The sequence below is a fragment of the Neurospora tetraspora genome, assembly GCF_033439725.1.
Source record: "Neurospora tetraspora strain CBS 560.94 chromosome Unknown B0H65scaffold_6, whole genome shotgun sequence".
NCBI classification, from domain to species: domain Eukaryota; kingdom Fungi; phylum Ascomycota; class Sordariomycetes; order Sordariales; family Sordariaceae; genus Neurospora; species Neurospora tetraspora.
In genome coordinates, this window is record NW_026944388.1 from 362302 (window position 1) to 375820 (window position 13519).

Consider the following 13519-nt stretch of genomic DNA (forward strand, 5'->3'; position numbering starts at 1 on the left):
ATGCCAGACGAGCCTCCCCTGCATGCGCCCTGTAATAAAAGAGTGCTTCAAGAGACGAAACTTTGTTCCATTGCCATCGCTATTTCTAAGGCTTTACAACTTGTTACAATTGCTCCGTCAGCATCGAGACAGCATTCCAACCACCCAATTACATGATCGAATCCACCCTCGAGCAACATGCCGCGTCCTCCCTCGTTTTCATCCGAACCATCTTCGAGCCGTCATGCCTGCTTTTTTCTCTTATCAGATCGTCACACGTCCGTCAATTGGTCCATGATGGTCTTGGACTCCAGGCATCCGATCCACCAGTCACCCCTCCGGTTGTCTGGACATGATGGGATGACCCGACACGCCAATTCGGATGCGATGGCACTCCGGTAGAAACCGGTCGCCACTGACGAACATCTTGAACTTGTCTTTGTTGTGTGATCGGCTTCAGGCGTCGAGTTGAGATCGGTCCGATGAGTCCGCATCTTTCAAAGTGTCACATTCGCCTCAGCAACAATGGTCCAGATCGGGGGATTGTATAAGACCTTGAGAAGTTTAGCCACTAGGCCATCTGCCGCCAACTTTGCCCTGAACCGAATGGTCGTGAAAAGCTATAATTACTATTGACGTACAGGGGGTATTATGTAAGTAACAAAGTCAAAACCGAGAATTCTAGGTGGGTGTTCCTCCATGCGCCCTGCTTGCTTTCGAAGTTCCATCTTTTGCGTTTTTCACGACTGAATTCGTGCCGTCATTGTTCATTAATTCTTCATCATGCGACCTCAAAAGGCCTTCACCTCCGCAGCTCCAGAGCTCGAATTTCCCCACATCGCACACGTCAAGTGTCGAGACCGCGTCCCTCTCGTGTTGGACCCACCAAAACCACTTTATCTCCGGCCTTGCTTTCGGGGGTCCCTTGTAGACCCGCTCCGGCCGTCACCCCGACCGCCGTGGTTGTCCCGCAGCTCCCGCTCCGGCCGAACTTCCACAATCCCGGACTCCAGATCTGGTTCAGCCGTTCTTCCACCACCACCGCGGTTCCAGCCCCATCCCCGTCCGTGTGTTGCTTCCGGGGCAGAAGTTGACTGAGCAGGCCGAGTTGAGGGCTGGAGCACTCCATGACCAGCTCCATTCCCTGACAAGTGAATGGTTTCGCCGGTCTCCGGATCTGAGACTTTCCCGTTCCTGACCGCTTCAGCCTTTGCCATCAAGTACACGTGGAGTAGCCAGGCGTTGCGCGTGTTTGCTCGATAGACAGCATCGATAAGGTCGCCAACGATGGGAATCAGACCGATGGCAAAGTCGAACACGATGTTGGAGATCATTTTGGCGTAAAGGGTTGCCGGTAGACCACCGTCGATCTTGGAAGCCTTCTTTACCAACCACAAGGCCATGAGAGCGTCCGCAAAGTCACCGATGCTGAGAAAAGTGGTGTCAGTTACACGAAGCATGAGAAGTAAGTTTGCGATCACTTACATAGGAATCAGGCCAATGAAAAAGGACCAGCCAACCCGCATGGGGAAGCAGCAGAGCCTGAAGCCCTGGTCCCATTTATATGCTCTCTTCCGCACCTTTTTCAGGATCGCCTGGTCGTTTGATGACAATTCGACCGGGATTGGCCGCTCCTGGGTCTTGTACTTGACGATCTGGCCATTTTTGTAAACCGGGACTCGTTCTTCGTATGGATTCTGTCAAGTTGCAGTGTCAGTAAAATGCGTGCAAGGGTTGCCGCTCATATATCGAGTCCTGCTCAAAGACTTACGTCAGAGTTGGGCTTGATCTTGTCGGTGTCGAGACTCTTGAGGGCTCTCTTGCCCAATATCGATATGATGGCGTTCATGGTGAATGTCAACTCTACTTAAAGAGTTGCTTTTGAGTCGGAAAGAGAATAACCCTTCGTTGTCGAAGAACAACTGCGCCCGGGAAAGCTTTTTATTGACTTTGAACCCTTGTTTCTGAGCCTTTGACGCTATCGTTTAGCTTTGGTGGGTGGATTGGTCAGGGCGCCTCCTTTGTCGGTTTCACGTCTGGCGCTTGCAACAAATGCCGCTCGAGAAATCGCAATGCGACTCGGCTTTGGGTAGATGGAATCAATATTGAGGATTTTAAGAAAAGCGAAACTACGATACAGTTATCCTGGGCGACTCTTGGCTTTATCTATGTTGTTCCAGGGACACAACCGGTCATCTGCTTCGTGAATGCATGCGCGCCTGTTTAGTGCCGGTTTCCTGTTTTGGCGATGACGTCCATTCCTCCACGGAGTGAAAAGACAGGAGCCCTCCCATTCCCCTCTGGAAGTCCCTGCCCTTGGGCGAATAATGCGTGCTCCCTCCGGGCTGTGTCCCGCCTCCACTTTTTCACCAATAGGATGATCATCCAGGTACCACACGAGCTGTCATCTGCCATGGAGCGGGACTCCGGTCGTGCCCAACAAGAAAAGGTTCATCCCGAATCTCAAAGGTGTTTTGGATAGCTTCGGCATCAAAGTCGCCATCTTGCGCCACAGGTCCAGATGCATTGACAGAAGATCAAACTGAGCTGGAGGTCAACCGTGCCAAGTTACAGTCCAATGATGGTTTGTCCGTTAGCTCAGTACTCCGAGTAAAACATATGCTAACCCGTCCTGAACGCCGTAATGGTACTTTGAAACGCATAACTAAGAGTCGAAAAGAAATTGTCAATATCTGATTTGACAGATTCATGCTAATTGTAAGCCCCCATTATCGCAGAAAAGACATCAACTTATTAATTGACCAAAGGTCTCGAGCTAACAAACTTTCCAAGGGTGTCTTGTATAGTGGATTGTGGCTAGAATGTCCGCTACAGGTGGAGAACAGTCAATGACGGCCAGCGCATCGTGGCATCCCACTGACCGGCAGCCGCCCGACCGCCCAATTCATTCCATCACTGTCTGCGACCTCCAGCCAATCCAAGAGCCAACCACCGGCCGTCTCTCCCTTCCCTCCGCAAGCACAGCAAGGCCTACCCTGCACTATCGCAGCACCTTGGCTCAAGGCGCAAGAAGCAACGCCCAAGCCCAATCTGCCCCTCTCATCCGACTTCAACCTGCGACTGAAGGCTCCGAACAACACAGGCGAGCTTGGAAGCTTCCCCTCTTCCATTCCCGCCACTGCATCCTTAAATCCTCAACACCAGAGGTCTTCTCGCCAACACACCAGTACCACACTACATCGCCTTGGGACCTCCGACTTTACACGCGGACGCCATTGCGACAACATTACCACGTCACTCCTCCCACATATCGGACTCGACACTTGCCTGCTTGCTCCCCTCCAGACCGTCTTCCCAACACACCATCCTCAACCTACCTACCCGATCATCATCCCGCACCGCAACCGCACCGCACCGCACCACACCACCTTGCCGTTACCGCTACAGCTACCGCTACCGCTCGGCCCCCGTTCAGCTTGACGACGGTGTACGACGGCATAGCTTGAGCTACGCCCCTAGCCTCCTTTTCCGACATCTTTATATTTGTGGATATGCTTCGAATGTCAGATACATCCCAATATGACCGAATCACAGCTGAAACTCGAAGATTGTCCGTCCCCTTTCCGTTTCCTGCCGGGCCTCGAGGCAGTCAACAGCTAATACCTCTGCTTAGGGTTGGACGACCTCTGCGTTCGCTTCATCATCAACCTCCCCCAAGAGGATCTTAGATCTGTCGAGCGCATTTGCTTCCAAGTTGAAGAGGCACAATGGTTTTACGAAGATTTTATCCGTCCTTTGGACGACCGCTTGCCGCTAATGTCCCTCCGGACCTTTTGCCTGCGCATCTTCGCCCACTGTCCGCTCCTCTCAACCTTCACCGTCGGGGAACACACGCAGGCCTTCGAACGGTTCCTTCAATACAAAACCCGAATCCCTGTCCGCGGCGCCATCCTGCTGAATGAGGCCATGGACCATACCGTTCTCGTCAAAGGCTGGAAGAAGAATGCCAATTGGAGCTTTCCCAGAGGTAAAATCAACAAGGACGAGGATGATTTGGATTGCGCTATACGCGAAGTTTATGAAGAGACCGGGTTCGATATCAGAGAAGCCGGTCTCGTTCCTAAACCGGAGGATGTCAAGTTCATCGAAATTACTATTAGGAATCAACAGTTACGACTGTACGTGTTTCGCAACGTCCCCATGGACACGGTCTTCCAGCCCAAAACCAGGAAGGAGATCAGCAAAGTGGATTGGTACAGGCTCTCTGATCTTCCCTCGTTTCGGAAGAAAGGCAATCAGCAACAGGACGCCGCCGCCGCCGCAGCGAATGCCAATAAGTTCTATATGGTAGCACCGTTTTTGGGGCCGCTCAAGAAGTGGGTGTCCCAGCAGAAGAAGAGGGATGCGGTCAGAGCTGGTCAGAATCCTCTTCTCGCTGCTGCAACACAGCTGGAGGAACCCCTGACCGAGGATGACATGGGGACCCAGACTGAAACGATGGGCGAGGTACCAGCAACTTCATCAAAGGACACTTTGGAGGGAGCTAACCGTGAGCTCCGACGGTTGCTGTCGGTTCAGGGTTCGACTGTAGGTCCGCAACCGCCAGTGGGCATGAACGCCGCTGCCTCGACTACGGATAAGGGTGGGGCGTTGATGGCACTCTTGAAGAAGAGGGAGGCCGAAGCGCCTCAACAGTCTCAAGCGACTCGCCATCATGTACCCCATACGCCTCTGGACCTGACTTACCAGAACCCTCCAGAGCCGGAAGCTCCACATCATCATCATCATATTGCTCAACGCTTGCCTGTTCCTAACTTCCAGCCTCCGCCTAATTTTCCACTTCCTCCACAGGCCAACCAGAACCCCAATGCTGGGAATCATAACCAGCCGCAACCGCCTCTTCCAGGTTATGGCTATGGGCAAGATCAGTATATGAATGTGCCACCTCCCCAGAGAAAGGAGCCTGTTCTCCTACACCCGCAGCCTCTGCCGCCGCAGGTTCAGCAGTCCATGCTTACTAGAGGGATCTTGGGAGTGGCAACACCTAACCTGCCAGACACCACGGGCCAGAGGCATCAGCAGCCTCTTCAAGCCAGTCTGAAGGCGTTCTTGACTCACAGCAGGCGGGATCCTACGCAAGGGCAGATGGCGCCGAACCCGCATCCCCCTCAACTGACGAATCAGGCAATGTCTCTTCTGAACGTCTTCAAAGGCGATAGTGTGCGTTCTGGCGACGGTCGGGGCCCTGGTGTCAATACCCAGGAGAATATCCATCCTCAAATGGCAGATCAGCCTCGACAGCAACCTCCCAGTAATTGGCAGCATGGGCAACAGCCTAGTCCTGCTGGACAATACTATGGGCAACATGCGCCTCAGGTCACTCAACCACCTTCGGTGAATTCTGTGCCGCATCCTGGACCGGGAGGGTTTCCTATGGGTGCTGCTCCTAGGCCGATCCAGCCTGCGGACTTGCATCGAAATGCCTTGTTGGACATCTTCAAGAAAACAGTACCGGCCTCGCCATCCGGTAGCGACATAACGCCTAAATTGCACACTGCAGGCCGGCCTGACTTGGCCACCAGGCCGGATTCTGGCAGTCAATATAATGTCGGACCACCTGCTCAGGGGCCAGGTTTCACGGCAGGTGCCAACGAAGAACCCGTTCCTACTAACGCAGAGCACACCCTACCGTATAGACCTCAGATCCTGGCCCGGCCCAAGCCTCAAGAAGCTCAGGAGCTCACGCCTGCGCAACTGCGCACTTATGCTGTTCCCGCAAGCACCGTTTTGCAAGATCTCAAGAACTCGGTCTATCCCAACTTGCCATCTGCCAAGGACCGTCTGCTCAGGCAACAGGCCGAGGCCAGGGGCAACAAGTCGCCCGTAGCCAATCTTGCCGCCACCGCTGGCCAGCCATACAACCAGGATCGGTCCCCTCAGGCCGCCCACGTTGCGCCATCGTTCCAACAATACCACCAGAACCAAGCTTCGCAGATCCCCAACGTGCCCCACCAACATCAACAGCGCCACGCGGGTGCTAGTCCCAACCCCAACCCCGAGCAGAGAAACAAGTTGCTCGAGCTCTTTGGCAAAGCTCAGCCATCTCCTCCTGTGAGCTTCTCGCAGCCTTCACCGGCGGGGTCGCTGGGATCGAGGCATGTCGAGGAGAAGTTGAAGATGAAGGAGCCCGTTATGTTGGCGCAGGCGAGGTCTAGGGTACCTTCGTTTGCTTCCACGAGCGGTGGGGAGCTTGCTGTTCCTCAAGTTCATGATCAGGGTAGCAGGCCGACTTCGAGTGGCGGTAGCCAGACGCCTATTTCACCGACTGATCGCAACTTTTTGCTGTCGTATCTGAAAAATATCCCGGGCCCTCGTTAGGGGTTGAGGAGTGAGCGGTGGTGCTTATAGGGGAAGAGAGTGGTTTATTTTTAGCAGTATTGTCTTGGGTTAGTGGACTGATAGGGGTAGTTGGTGAAGGAATCCTGCTACGCGGTTGTCGCGGCCTCTATGGATATTTATGTGGTGATGAGGTTTAACTGTTACCGGCTTGCTTGGGTGAAACGGGTATGGTTGTTTATACACTCCTGGTCGATTCCTCTGACTCGGTTCAGCATTAGTTGGTTGACGTGGAAACCGCAAGGAGACAAGCAAGCAAGCGATTCTTTCGTTAATAATGGTTAAACGCTAGCGTTACTTTCATTGTAATCGTAGTGGGATCGTAGATCGTACCCGGACGACGAGCAAGACATTTTGCATTCACCCTAAGAGATAATTCACATCGTTCACTTCCCGCTTGAATATCGGCAACCTCCCATGGGGGATTTGTGCTGTGAGCTGTAGAGAGATTGAGCTTTCAGTCCATGGATTTTCGGTTCAGAGAGTAGCTCTTTCACTATGTAAAGCCAAGAGATTATGGGCACTGAAATCTTCATGGAACGTTGGCCATGAAGCTCTGTAGGTACTTCAACTTCATAATGAAAAACACCAAGACGATGTTGTCTGGTGAAGATCGGTACAACGAGGGCCGAGATACAGCTCCAGCTCACCCCTGAATCATCAACTACATGTGATTGGTCAAATGCCGATCCTCAGCATTCAGGCTAAATAGAAGAGAGCCCCAGTCCGCTACGGCTCGCAGCGCATCACGCGGCTTGCTGCCCCTCCACCATTCCCCTGACACAGCTGGGATACGCTGGCGTCTGGACCGCTGATGCCCCGCCCTACCCGCCATGATGTTCATGCCGGGATGCTAATTCCCAACGTCACCCCGCTAGAATGGACCTTCAAGGTTCCTCCGGATGAAGTGACAGTCGATTGCTGAACTTATCTACGGCCCTGTCCGGACATCTTTTCTCATCCATTGGCTTCCTTACTCTCTTCATAACCCTTCATCTGCCCTTCGCGGACCTTTTCTGTGTTTCTTCTGTGTTTCATTGAGTCTTTTGAAGCCAGCGAGTGATACCCCAAGGAGCTCTTACGCAGTATCACCGTTCTCTCTCATCGAGTTCAAGCCGACTGTTAAAGATTGAATTCATCAACAACCTATAATCACATACAGAAACACATAATGTCTGAGGGACCTCTCTACCTCGGGTTTGACTTGTCAACCCAGCAGCTAAAAGGTTGGTTTCCGCACACGAGGCATGGCTATTTCGTTCACTTACACCGAGCTCAACTAACAATCCTTCTTCTCACACAGCAATCGTAATCCAATCTGATCTCTCCGTTGTCTCCTCCGCCAAGGTCGACTTCGACGGCGACTTCGGCGCCAAATATGGCATCAAGAAGGGTGTCCAAGTAAACGAAGCCGAAGGCGAGGTCTTTGCGCCCGTCGCCATGTGGCTTGAGGCCCTCGACCTCGTCCTCCAGCGCCTCCAGGAAGCCAACACCCCTCTCAACCGCATCCGCGGCATCAGCGGTTCTTGCCAACAGCATGGCAGTGTATACTGGAGCCGGGAGGCCGAGAAGCTTCTCGCGGAACTGCAAGCCGATGAGCAGAGGGGGAAGCTGGTCGATCAGCTGAAGGGAGCATTCTCCCATCCTTATGCGCCCAACTGGCAGGACCACAGCACGCAGGCTGAATGTGATAAGTTTGATGGGGCACTTGGGACGGCGGAGAGGTTGGCTCAGGCTACGGGAAGTGCGGCGCATCATGTGAGTTGTTTACTTGGCCCTTTTGTTGACATTTTCAAGTAAGAGTGGACAAGTCGAGAGAGCAGAAAGACTGACAAGAATACCAAACAGCGCTTCACCGGCACCCAAATAATGCGCCTCCGCCGCAAGCGCCCCGACATGTACGCTTCCACCTCGCGCATCTCCCTCGTCTCCTCCTTCCTCGCCTCTCTCTTCATCGGCTCCGTCACGCCCATGGACATCTCCGACGTCTGCGGCATGAACCTCTGGGACATCCCCAGCAAAACCTGGTCCGAGACCCTCCTCACCCTGGCCGCCGGCGGTTCCGCCGAAGGTGCCGCCGACCTCAAGTCCAAGCTAGGCGAAGTCCGTCTCGACGGCGGCGGCAGCATGGGCAAGATCAGCCCTTACTTCGTCGGCAAGTACGGCTTCTCCCCCGACTGCGAGATCGCGCCCTTCACGGGCGACAACCCTGCCACCATTCTGGCTCTCCCGCTGCGCCCGCTCGACGCCATCGTCTCCCTCGGCACCTCAACCACCTTCCTGATGATCACGCCCGTCTACAAGCCCGACCCTAGCTACCACTTCTTCAACCACCCGACTACCCCAGGCCAGTACATGTTCATGCTCTGCTACAAGAACGGCGGTCTAGCGCGCGAGAAGGTCCGGGACAGCCTCCCTGCTGCCCCCAAGGATAACTCCTCAGCAGCAGACCCCTGGGAAACCTTCAACCAACACGCCCTCTCCACTCCCCCGCTGGACGTCTCCTCCCCAGAAACCGACAAAGCCAAGCTAGGCCTTTACTTCTACCTCCCCGAAATCGTCCCAAACATCTCCGCCGGCACCTGGCGGTACGAGTGCTCCGCCGCCGACGGCTCCGATCTCCAGCAAGTGAACCAGCCGTGGCCCGTGGAAAAGGATGCGCGCATCATCGTCGAGTCGCAGGCTTTGTCTATGCGGTTGCGTTCGCAGAACCTCGTTTCCACCTCCCCCTCTGGCACTTCTTCTTCTTCTTCCTCCCCCCTCCCCCCTTCCCTACCAGCCCAACCCCGCCGCATCTACCTCGTAGGCGGCGGCTCTCTCAACCCGGCCATCGCGCGGATAATGGGCGACGTGCTCGGCGGTGTAGACGGGGTGTACAAGCTTGATGTAGGCGGCAATGCCTGTGCGTTGGGGGGTGCGTACAAGGCCGTTTGGGCGTTTGAGAGGAAGGATGAAACGGAGACGTTTGATGAGCTGATTGGGAAGAGGTGGAAGGAGGAAGGAGCGATTAGGAAGGTGGATGAGGGATATAAGAGGGGCGTGTTTGAGGGGTATGGGAATGTGTTGGGGGCTTTTGGGGAGATGGAGGGGAGGGTGTTGGAGGTGGCGAGGAATAAATAAGGAACTGGAGGGGGGGAAAGGGAAGAAGAGGGGTATGTTGACGGTTTAGATGAGCGGTGGTAGTATAATAAAATGCTTCTTAGAACGGTAGCAAAAGATTTGGTTTAGAACAAGATATTCTCACAGTCGTGGTGGTGACAAAAAGTCGTGATATCTCAATTAAAGTGAACGATGGTCTGGTCGTTTGTTTACATTGCCCCTGAACCAGCGCTAGTGTACAAATCCTCACAAGTCACTCACTGCCTGCCGCCGTCCGAAGATAGTCGATGCCAATGAGGAAAGAATACGTCGACTAAGGGCATTATTGTAAAGAGGTCGGAGATGGTTTCCTCCTTCCGGGAACAGAGTGAGTTCTGTTTGATTACTGGAATGAGCGACCTGGACTGTGGTCACCAAGGTATCTGATACAAACTGTTAGTGCAAGCCACATTGTAGTAACGTGGAAAGGTGCAGTTTGCTATCAGAAATCATCTAGCTGAAACGAACGAACGGTTGGCCTCGCCAAGCAGCACTTGGGAAAGAGCGAGACTCGTGCTGATCACCTTCGACGAACGTCACCTCATTTCCACCTTCGCCGCCACCACCAACTCAACATTCTCCCCTCCAACATTAAACATTTCGATTTTTTCAAGCCAACAATGTGATAATGTTGGTGAGTCCGTCCAGTTGACCAGTCGAACTTTTTCAAGTAAGGGATAGATCGCTTAAGATAAAGCTGACTGATCACTTCGTTGTAGCGCACCGCTTCTTTTGGAGAAATCCGCAACCTAATCGGGCGTCTTTTCGTCCACGGCATGCTCGGGCACCGGCACCGGACCCGCTACGACAACGACGGCGGCATGATCCTCGGACCAGTATCGTACCTCGACTGTATCGTCTTTTGCATCTTGCTTGCGCCGCAGCTTATTTGGAATGTTGGTTTGGTACCGACCATCAAGTGCGTGTTGGAAGCGCTGCCGTTTGTTTGTACGTCTTTCCTCACCTACCTTTCTTACATGTATAACAAGCACTGATGTGTGTTAAGTTGTTAACAACGGATGTGACTACATTAAATAGTGTTCAAACTCCCCATCCAGTTCATCTATGAAAGATGGCTCCTCTCTTATGACAAGCCACCGTTTGTTCGGAACGCTTCGCCGTTTGAGGACTTTGTCATCAGATGTGTGCGGTACGCCTTTGCGAATATTCCGCCGAATATTGGACGGGTGTTTTTCTCCAAGGAAGTGGCGCTGCCGTTTTTGAGGTTCCGGATGTTAAGGCATGGGTATTTGAGGAGTCCTGTGCATTGGAGGGAACATGTCACCGTAAGTGCGATGCTGTTTAAGGTCGTGGATTGGGCTGACGAGGGGGGATAGGCGGAATTCAGAGGCATATGGGTCATGAAAGATCCGCTGGCAACGCCGGATTTTGTTTTGTATTATGCTCATGGTAAGCCGAACAATCTTTCCCGGTCTATGATAACCTACTTTTGACTGATTTCTGGATAGGCGGCGGTTTCTCGATGGGCTCGGCCTACTTCTACCTCGAGTTTCTTCTGAGCTGGGTATCGGTGTTGTCTTCGTCCGGGTTCAAGAACCCCTCCATCTTCGCGCTAGACTATACACTCGTTCCTGATGCTTCATACCCTACTCAAATCCGAGAGGCGATCGAAGGATACAGATACGTTCTAAAGGTAGCACGCGATCCAGCCATCGTATGCGTCAGTGGTGACTCAGCGGGCGCAACACTGATTTTGAGCCTCTTGCTGCATCTCAGCTGCAAGGACGCCAGAGCAAAGAGATATGGAGTTGGCCTGCCAATGCCAGGTCTGGCCGTCTTGATCTCACCATGGACGACTCTTGTGTCCCCACGACACACCAACACGACAAGCGATTATCTAGACGCCGAGCAGCTGAGTACGTACGGAAAGCAGTTCTCCGGCAACAAAATCTCGTGGAGTGATCCGCTGGTATCGCCAGGATGCTGCCATGACGCGGCGTGGTGGAGGCGGGCAAGCCCGTCGAATGGCATCTTCATTACATACGGGGAGGAGGAGGTATTCTCACCTGAGATTCACGATCTGATCGCGAGGCTCAACAAAGCAGGCTTGTGGGTTGGAAGCGAAGTTGAGCCAGGCGGCATCCACGCGTGGCCGGTGGCATCGCTGTTCCTCTCGACTGCCCGCGAAAAGAGGTTGAAGGGGGTGAATGACCTAACGACAGAGATTAGCAAACGACTCTCTGTTTCGGATGCGGCGAAAACAAGGTGAAGGAGTAATAGATGTTCATTTTGTCAGATTAGATCAAGTTTTTGTGTGCCGTCATAGACATGCGGCGAAGATGACCCCTCAGTCCTGGTCGGACTCGGTTTCTTCAACGCCGTGTTCTTAGTCTCTGGAAAATCAAGGTGCTCTTGAGTATCATCATGCAAATGTGAGGTATATGTTCAATCCATGTGTGCGCCGGTGCAGACATGCCGAGATTGCGCTGCTGCTGAGATCTTACATTTTGCATAGTCTAGCAGCTCCGTAAACAGAGCGAAGTTGGTCATGATGCCCGTTGTGAATCGGCTGATGCCGAAGCGAGGTTACAGATCCGTTCGTCGTAGCGGAAGGCAGCGTCCATAATCAACTCATCGCATCCCAGTGATGAAATGAGATGTGACCGGGGCCAGCCTCCGTCATAATCCATGACCGACCGGATCTTGTAGCTGTATAGGTAGAAGAGGTTGAGGTTGATGGCTTCGACGTTGTCAAGGTCGAGGGCGGCGATGGACGAAATGAAAAGAGTGATGCAACCTGTGCCTGAAACGCACGGATGATTGTCGAAAGAGTGACCGAGACTTTTGCGAACTTGGAAATCAAAGATCGGCGCCGCCGCACTGCGTGTTTGTGCTTCAGAAGTTTGAAAGGCGCTTGAGGCGGTGCGACCCACAGAACATTTTATGTGAGCCAATCAGGCAACGGATAGAGTTGGCACTCGGAGCCCCCTGTAATCAATCATGCGAAGGAAGGAGTGGGCCCTGGCGTGCATATAAACGGGCTGGTCTCTCCGCCGTAGAGAGCGTCAGTCATGGTCAAGTTGCTTTCAGCTGACAGCACCTCGAACCCTTCACCTTACAACCCTGAGGCTGACACTCTTCGAGCCTTGAATAACCGTTCTGTGTTGCTCATCCGACAACTCTCTTCGATTCTCGTTCCATACGGTCAGCATCCCCATTCTCTCTTTCACCTTCCGGTCTTTACCAGTGTTATTGTCGTCATCACCTACCTACACCACACACTCAAGTACGAGTCAACTTCTACCCCGCTCATTCCCCTTTTGCCCCCATCCGTTCCCAAGTCTACCAAGAGGTACCGGCTGTGGTTCCATGTACCGGACTGGTACCTGATTGAAAGGCCGAGAGCTCTTGGATGCTCTCCACTTCAACGACCGGGCAGGGCTGGACCGCAATGGATCATGTTGCGACCTCCAGACAGTAGGGCAACACAACCGACAGCAAAGACTATCTACCTACCCAGCCTTGCCACCCTTTGCCAGAAGAAGCCAAGTTGCCAGTCTCTCCTGGCATGCCCGTCTATTGTTCTTGTACGAGGTTATACCACGATTCACTTTTCTAGTTCGTCTGGTATATGCCTGCTGTGAGGCCACGAACACGTCTTCATCCGTTCATTACCCTCAGCCTTTTTTTCATTCGGAGTCTTATTCACAAAATGCAACACAATCACATTCATCTGGAAATACTGGAGAGTGGTGCCTGCAAAATCACAGCTGAATGACAGACAGCTTGCAAGGTGCCTTCCCAAACTGCATATAACCCCGCATCATCTCAGTCAGCCAAACACTGCCCCTTCAGGTTCTTTCCATCCAAACCTCAAATGGAGGTTTCGCCATTGTCTTCATCCATCCAACCGCCACAAGAGTCATGAGTACACAAACAACGACATGAGGTTAACTGTTGGTTACTGCCTTATAGATCCATCATCAGAATCATCAACCAGCTGTTATTGACTGGTGTGCTCCGTCTTCGGATCGAGTGAAGGCATCCACACCCAAGAGGTTCCCCTGCCCCACCAGTACTTACA

The 13519-nt window shown here is 53.1% G+C and overlaps 5 protein-coding genes across 5 annotated transcripts; 4 read left to right on the top strand and 1 right to left on the bottom strand.

Annotated features, from left to right (window-relative positions):
- Positions 1-826: 826 nt before the first annotated feature.
- B0H65DRAFT_510305 (uncharacterized protein) lies at positions 827-1828 on the bottom strand (the record flags this gene model as incomplete). The annotated part of the gene is made up of 4 exons (XM_062828386.1): positions 827-903; positions 929-1407; positions 1465-1676; positions 1751-1828. The coding sequence occupies 4 exons, from the start codon at positions 1826-1828 to the stop codon at positions 827-829; spliced, it is 846 nt and encodes a 281-aa protein (XP_062679039.1).
- Positions 1829-2594: 766 nt separating this feature from the next.
- B0H65DRAFT_249284 (uncharacterized protein) lies at positions 2595-3601 on the top strand. The gene is made up of 2 exons (XM_062822441.1): positions 2595-2697; positions 2773-3601. The coding sequence occupies exon 2, from the start codon at positions 2802-2804 to the stop codon at positions 3444-3446; it is 645 nt and encodes a 214-aa protein (XP_062679040.1). The 5' UTR covers positions 2595-2697; positions 2773-2801; the 3' UTR covers positions 3447-3601.
- On the top strand, positions 3529-6733 carry B0H65DRAFT_471296 (uncharacterized protein). The gene has a single exon (XM_062827087.1). It carries the CDS (start codon positions 3757-3759, stop codon positions 6316-6318), a length of 2562 nt encoding a protein of 853 aa, XP_062679041.1. The 5' UTR covers positions 3529-3756; the 3' UTR covers positions 6319-6733.
- A 363-nt stretch (positions 6734-7096) lies between these two features.
- Positions 7097-9456, top strand: B0H65DRAFT_528253 (actin-like ATPase domain-containing protein; the record flags this gene model as incomplete). The annotated part of the gene is made up of 3 exons (XM_062828892.1): positions 7097-7562; positions 7640-8094; positions 8185-9456. The coding sequence occupies exons 1-3, from the start codon at positions 7508-7510 to the stop codon at positions 9454-9456; spliced, it is 1782 nt and encodes a 593-aa protein (XP_062679042.1). The 5' UTR covers positions 7097-7507.
- Positions 9457-10013: 557 nt separating this feature from the next.
- B0H65DRAFT_471302 (Alpha/Beta hydrolase protein) lies at positions 10014-12296 on the top strand. The gene is made up of 6 exons (XM_062827088.1): positions 10014-10108; positions 10194-10422; positions 10513-10760; positions 10812-10884; positions 10944-11645; positions 11938-12296. Exons 1-6 carry the CDS (start codon positions 10103-10105, stop codon positions 11964-11966), a joined length of 1287 nt encoding a protein of 428 aa, XP_062679043.1. The 5' UTR covers positions 10014-10102; the 3' UTR covers positions 11967-12296.
- The last annotated feature ends 1223 nt before the right edge of the window (positions 12297-13519 follow it).

What these genes read in the sequence shown, in the direction of transcription:
- B0H65DRAFT_249284 (XM_062822441.1), top strand. Translation starts at nt 2,802, where the DNA reads ATGTCCGCTACAGGTGGAGAACAGTCAATGACGGCCAGCGCATCGTGG.
- B0H65DRAFT_471296 (XM_062827087.1), top strand. Translation starts at nt 3,757, where the DNA reads ATGTCCCTCCGGACCTTTTGCCTGCGCATCTTCGCCCACTGTCCGCTC.
- B0H65DRAFT_471302 (XM_062827088.1), top strand. An exon ending in ATTGGAGGGAACATGTCACC is followed by an intron (nt 10,761 to 10,811) that starts GTAAGTGCGATG and finishes GAGGGGGGATAG; the next exon opens with GCGGAATTCAGAGGCATATG. An exon ending in TGTTTTGTATTATGCTCATG is followed by an intron (nt 10,885 to 10,943) that starts GTAAGCCGAACA and finishes ATTTCTGGATAG; the next exon opens with GCGGCGGTTTCTCGATGGGC.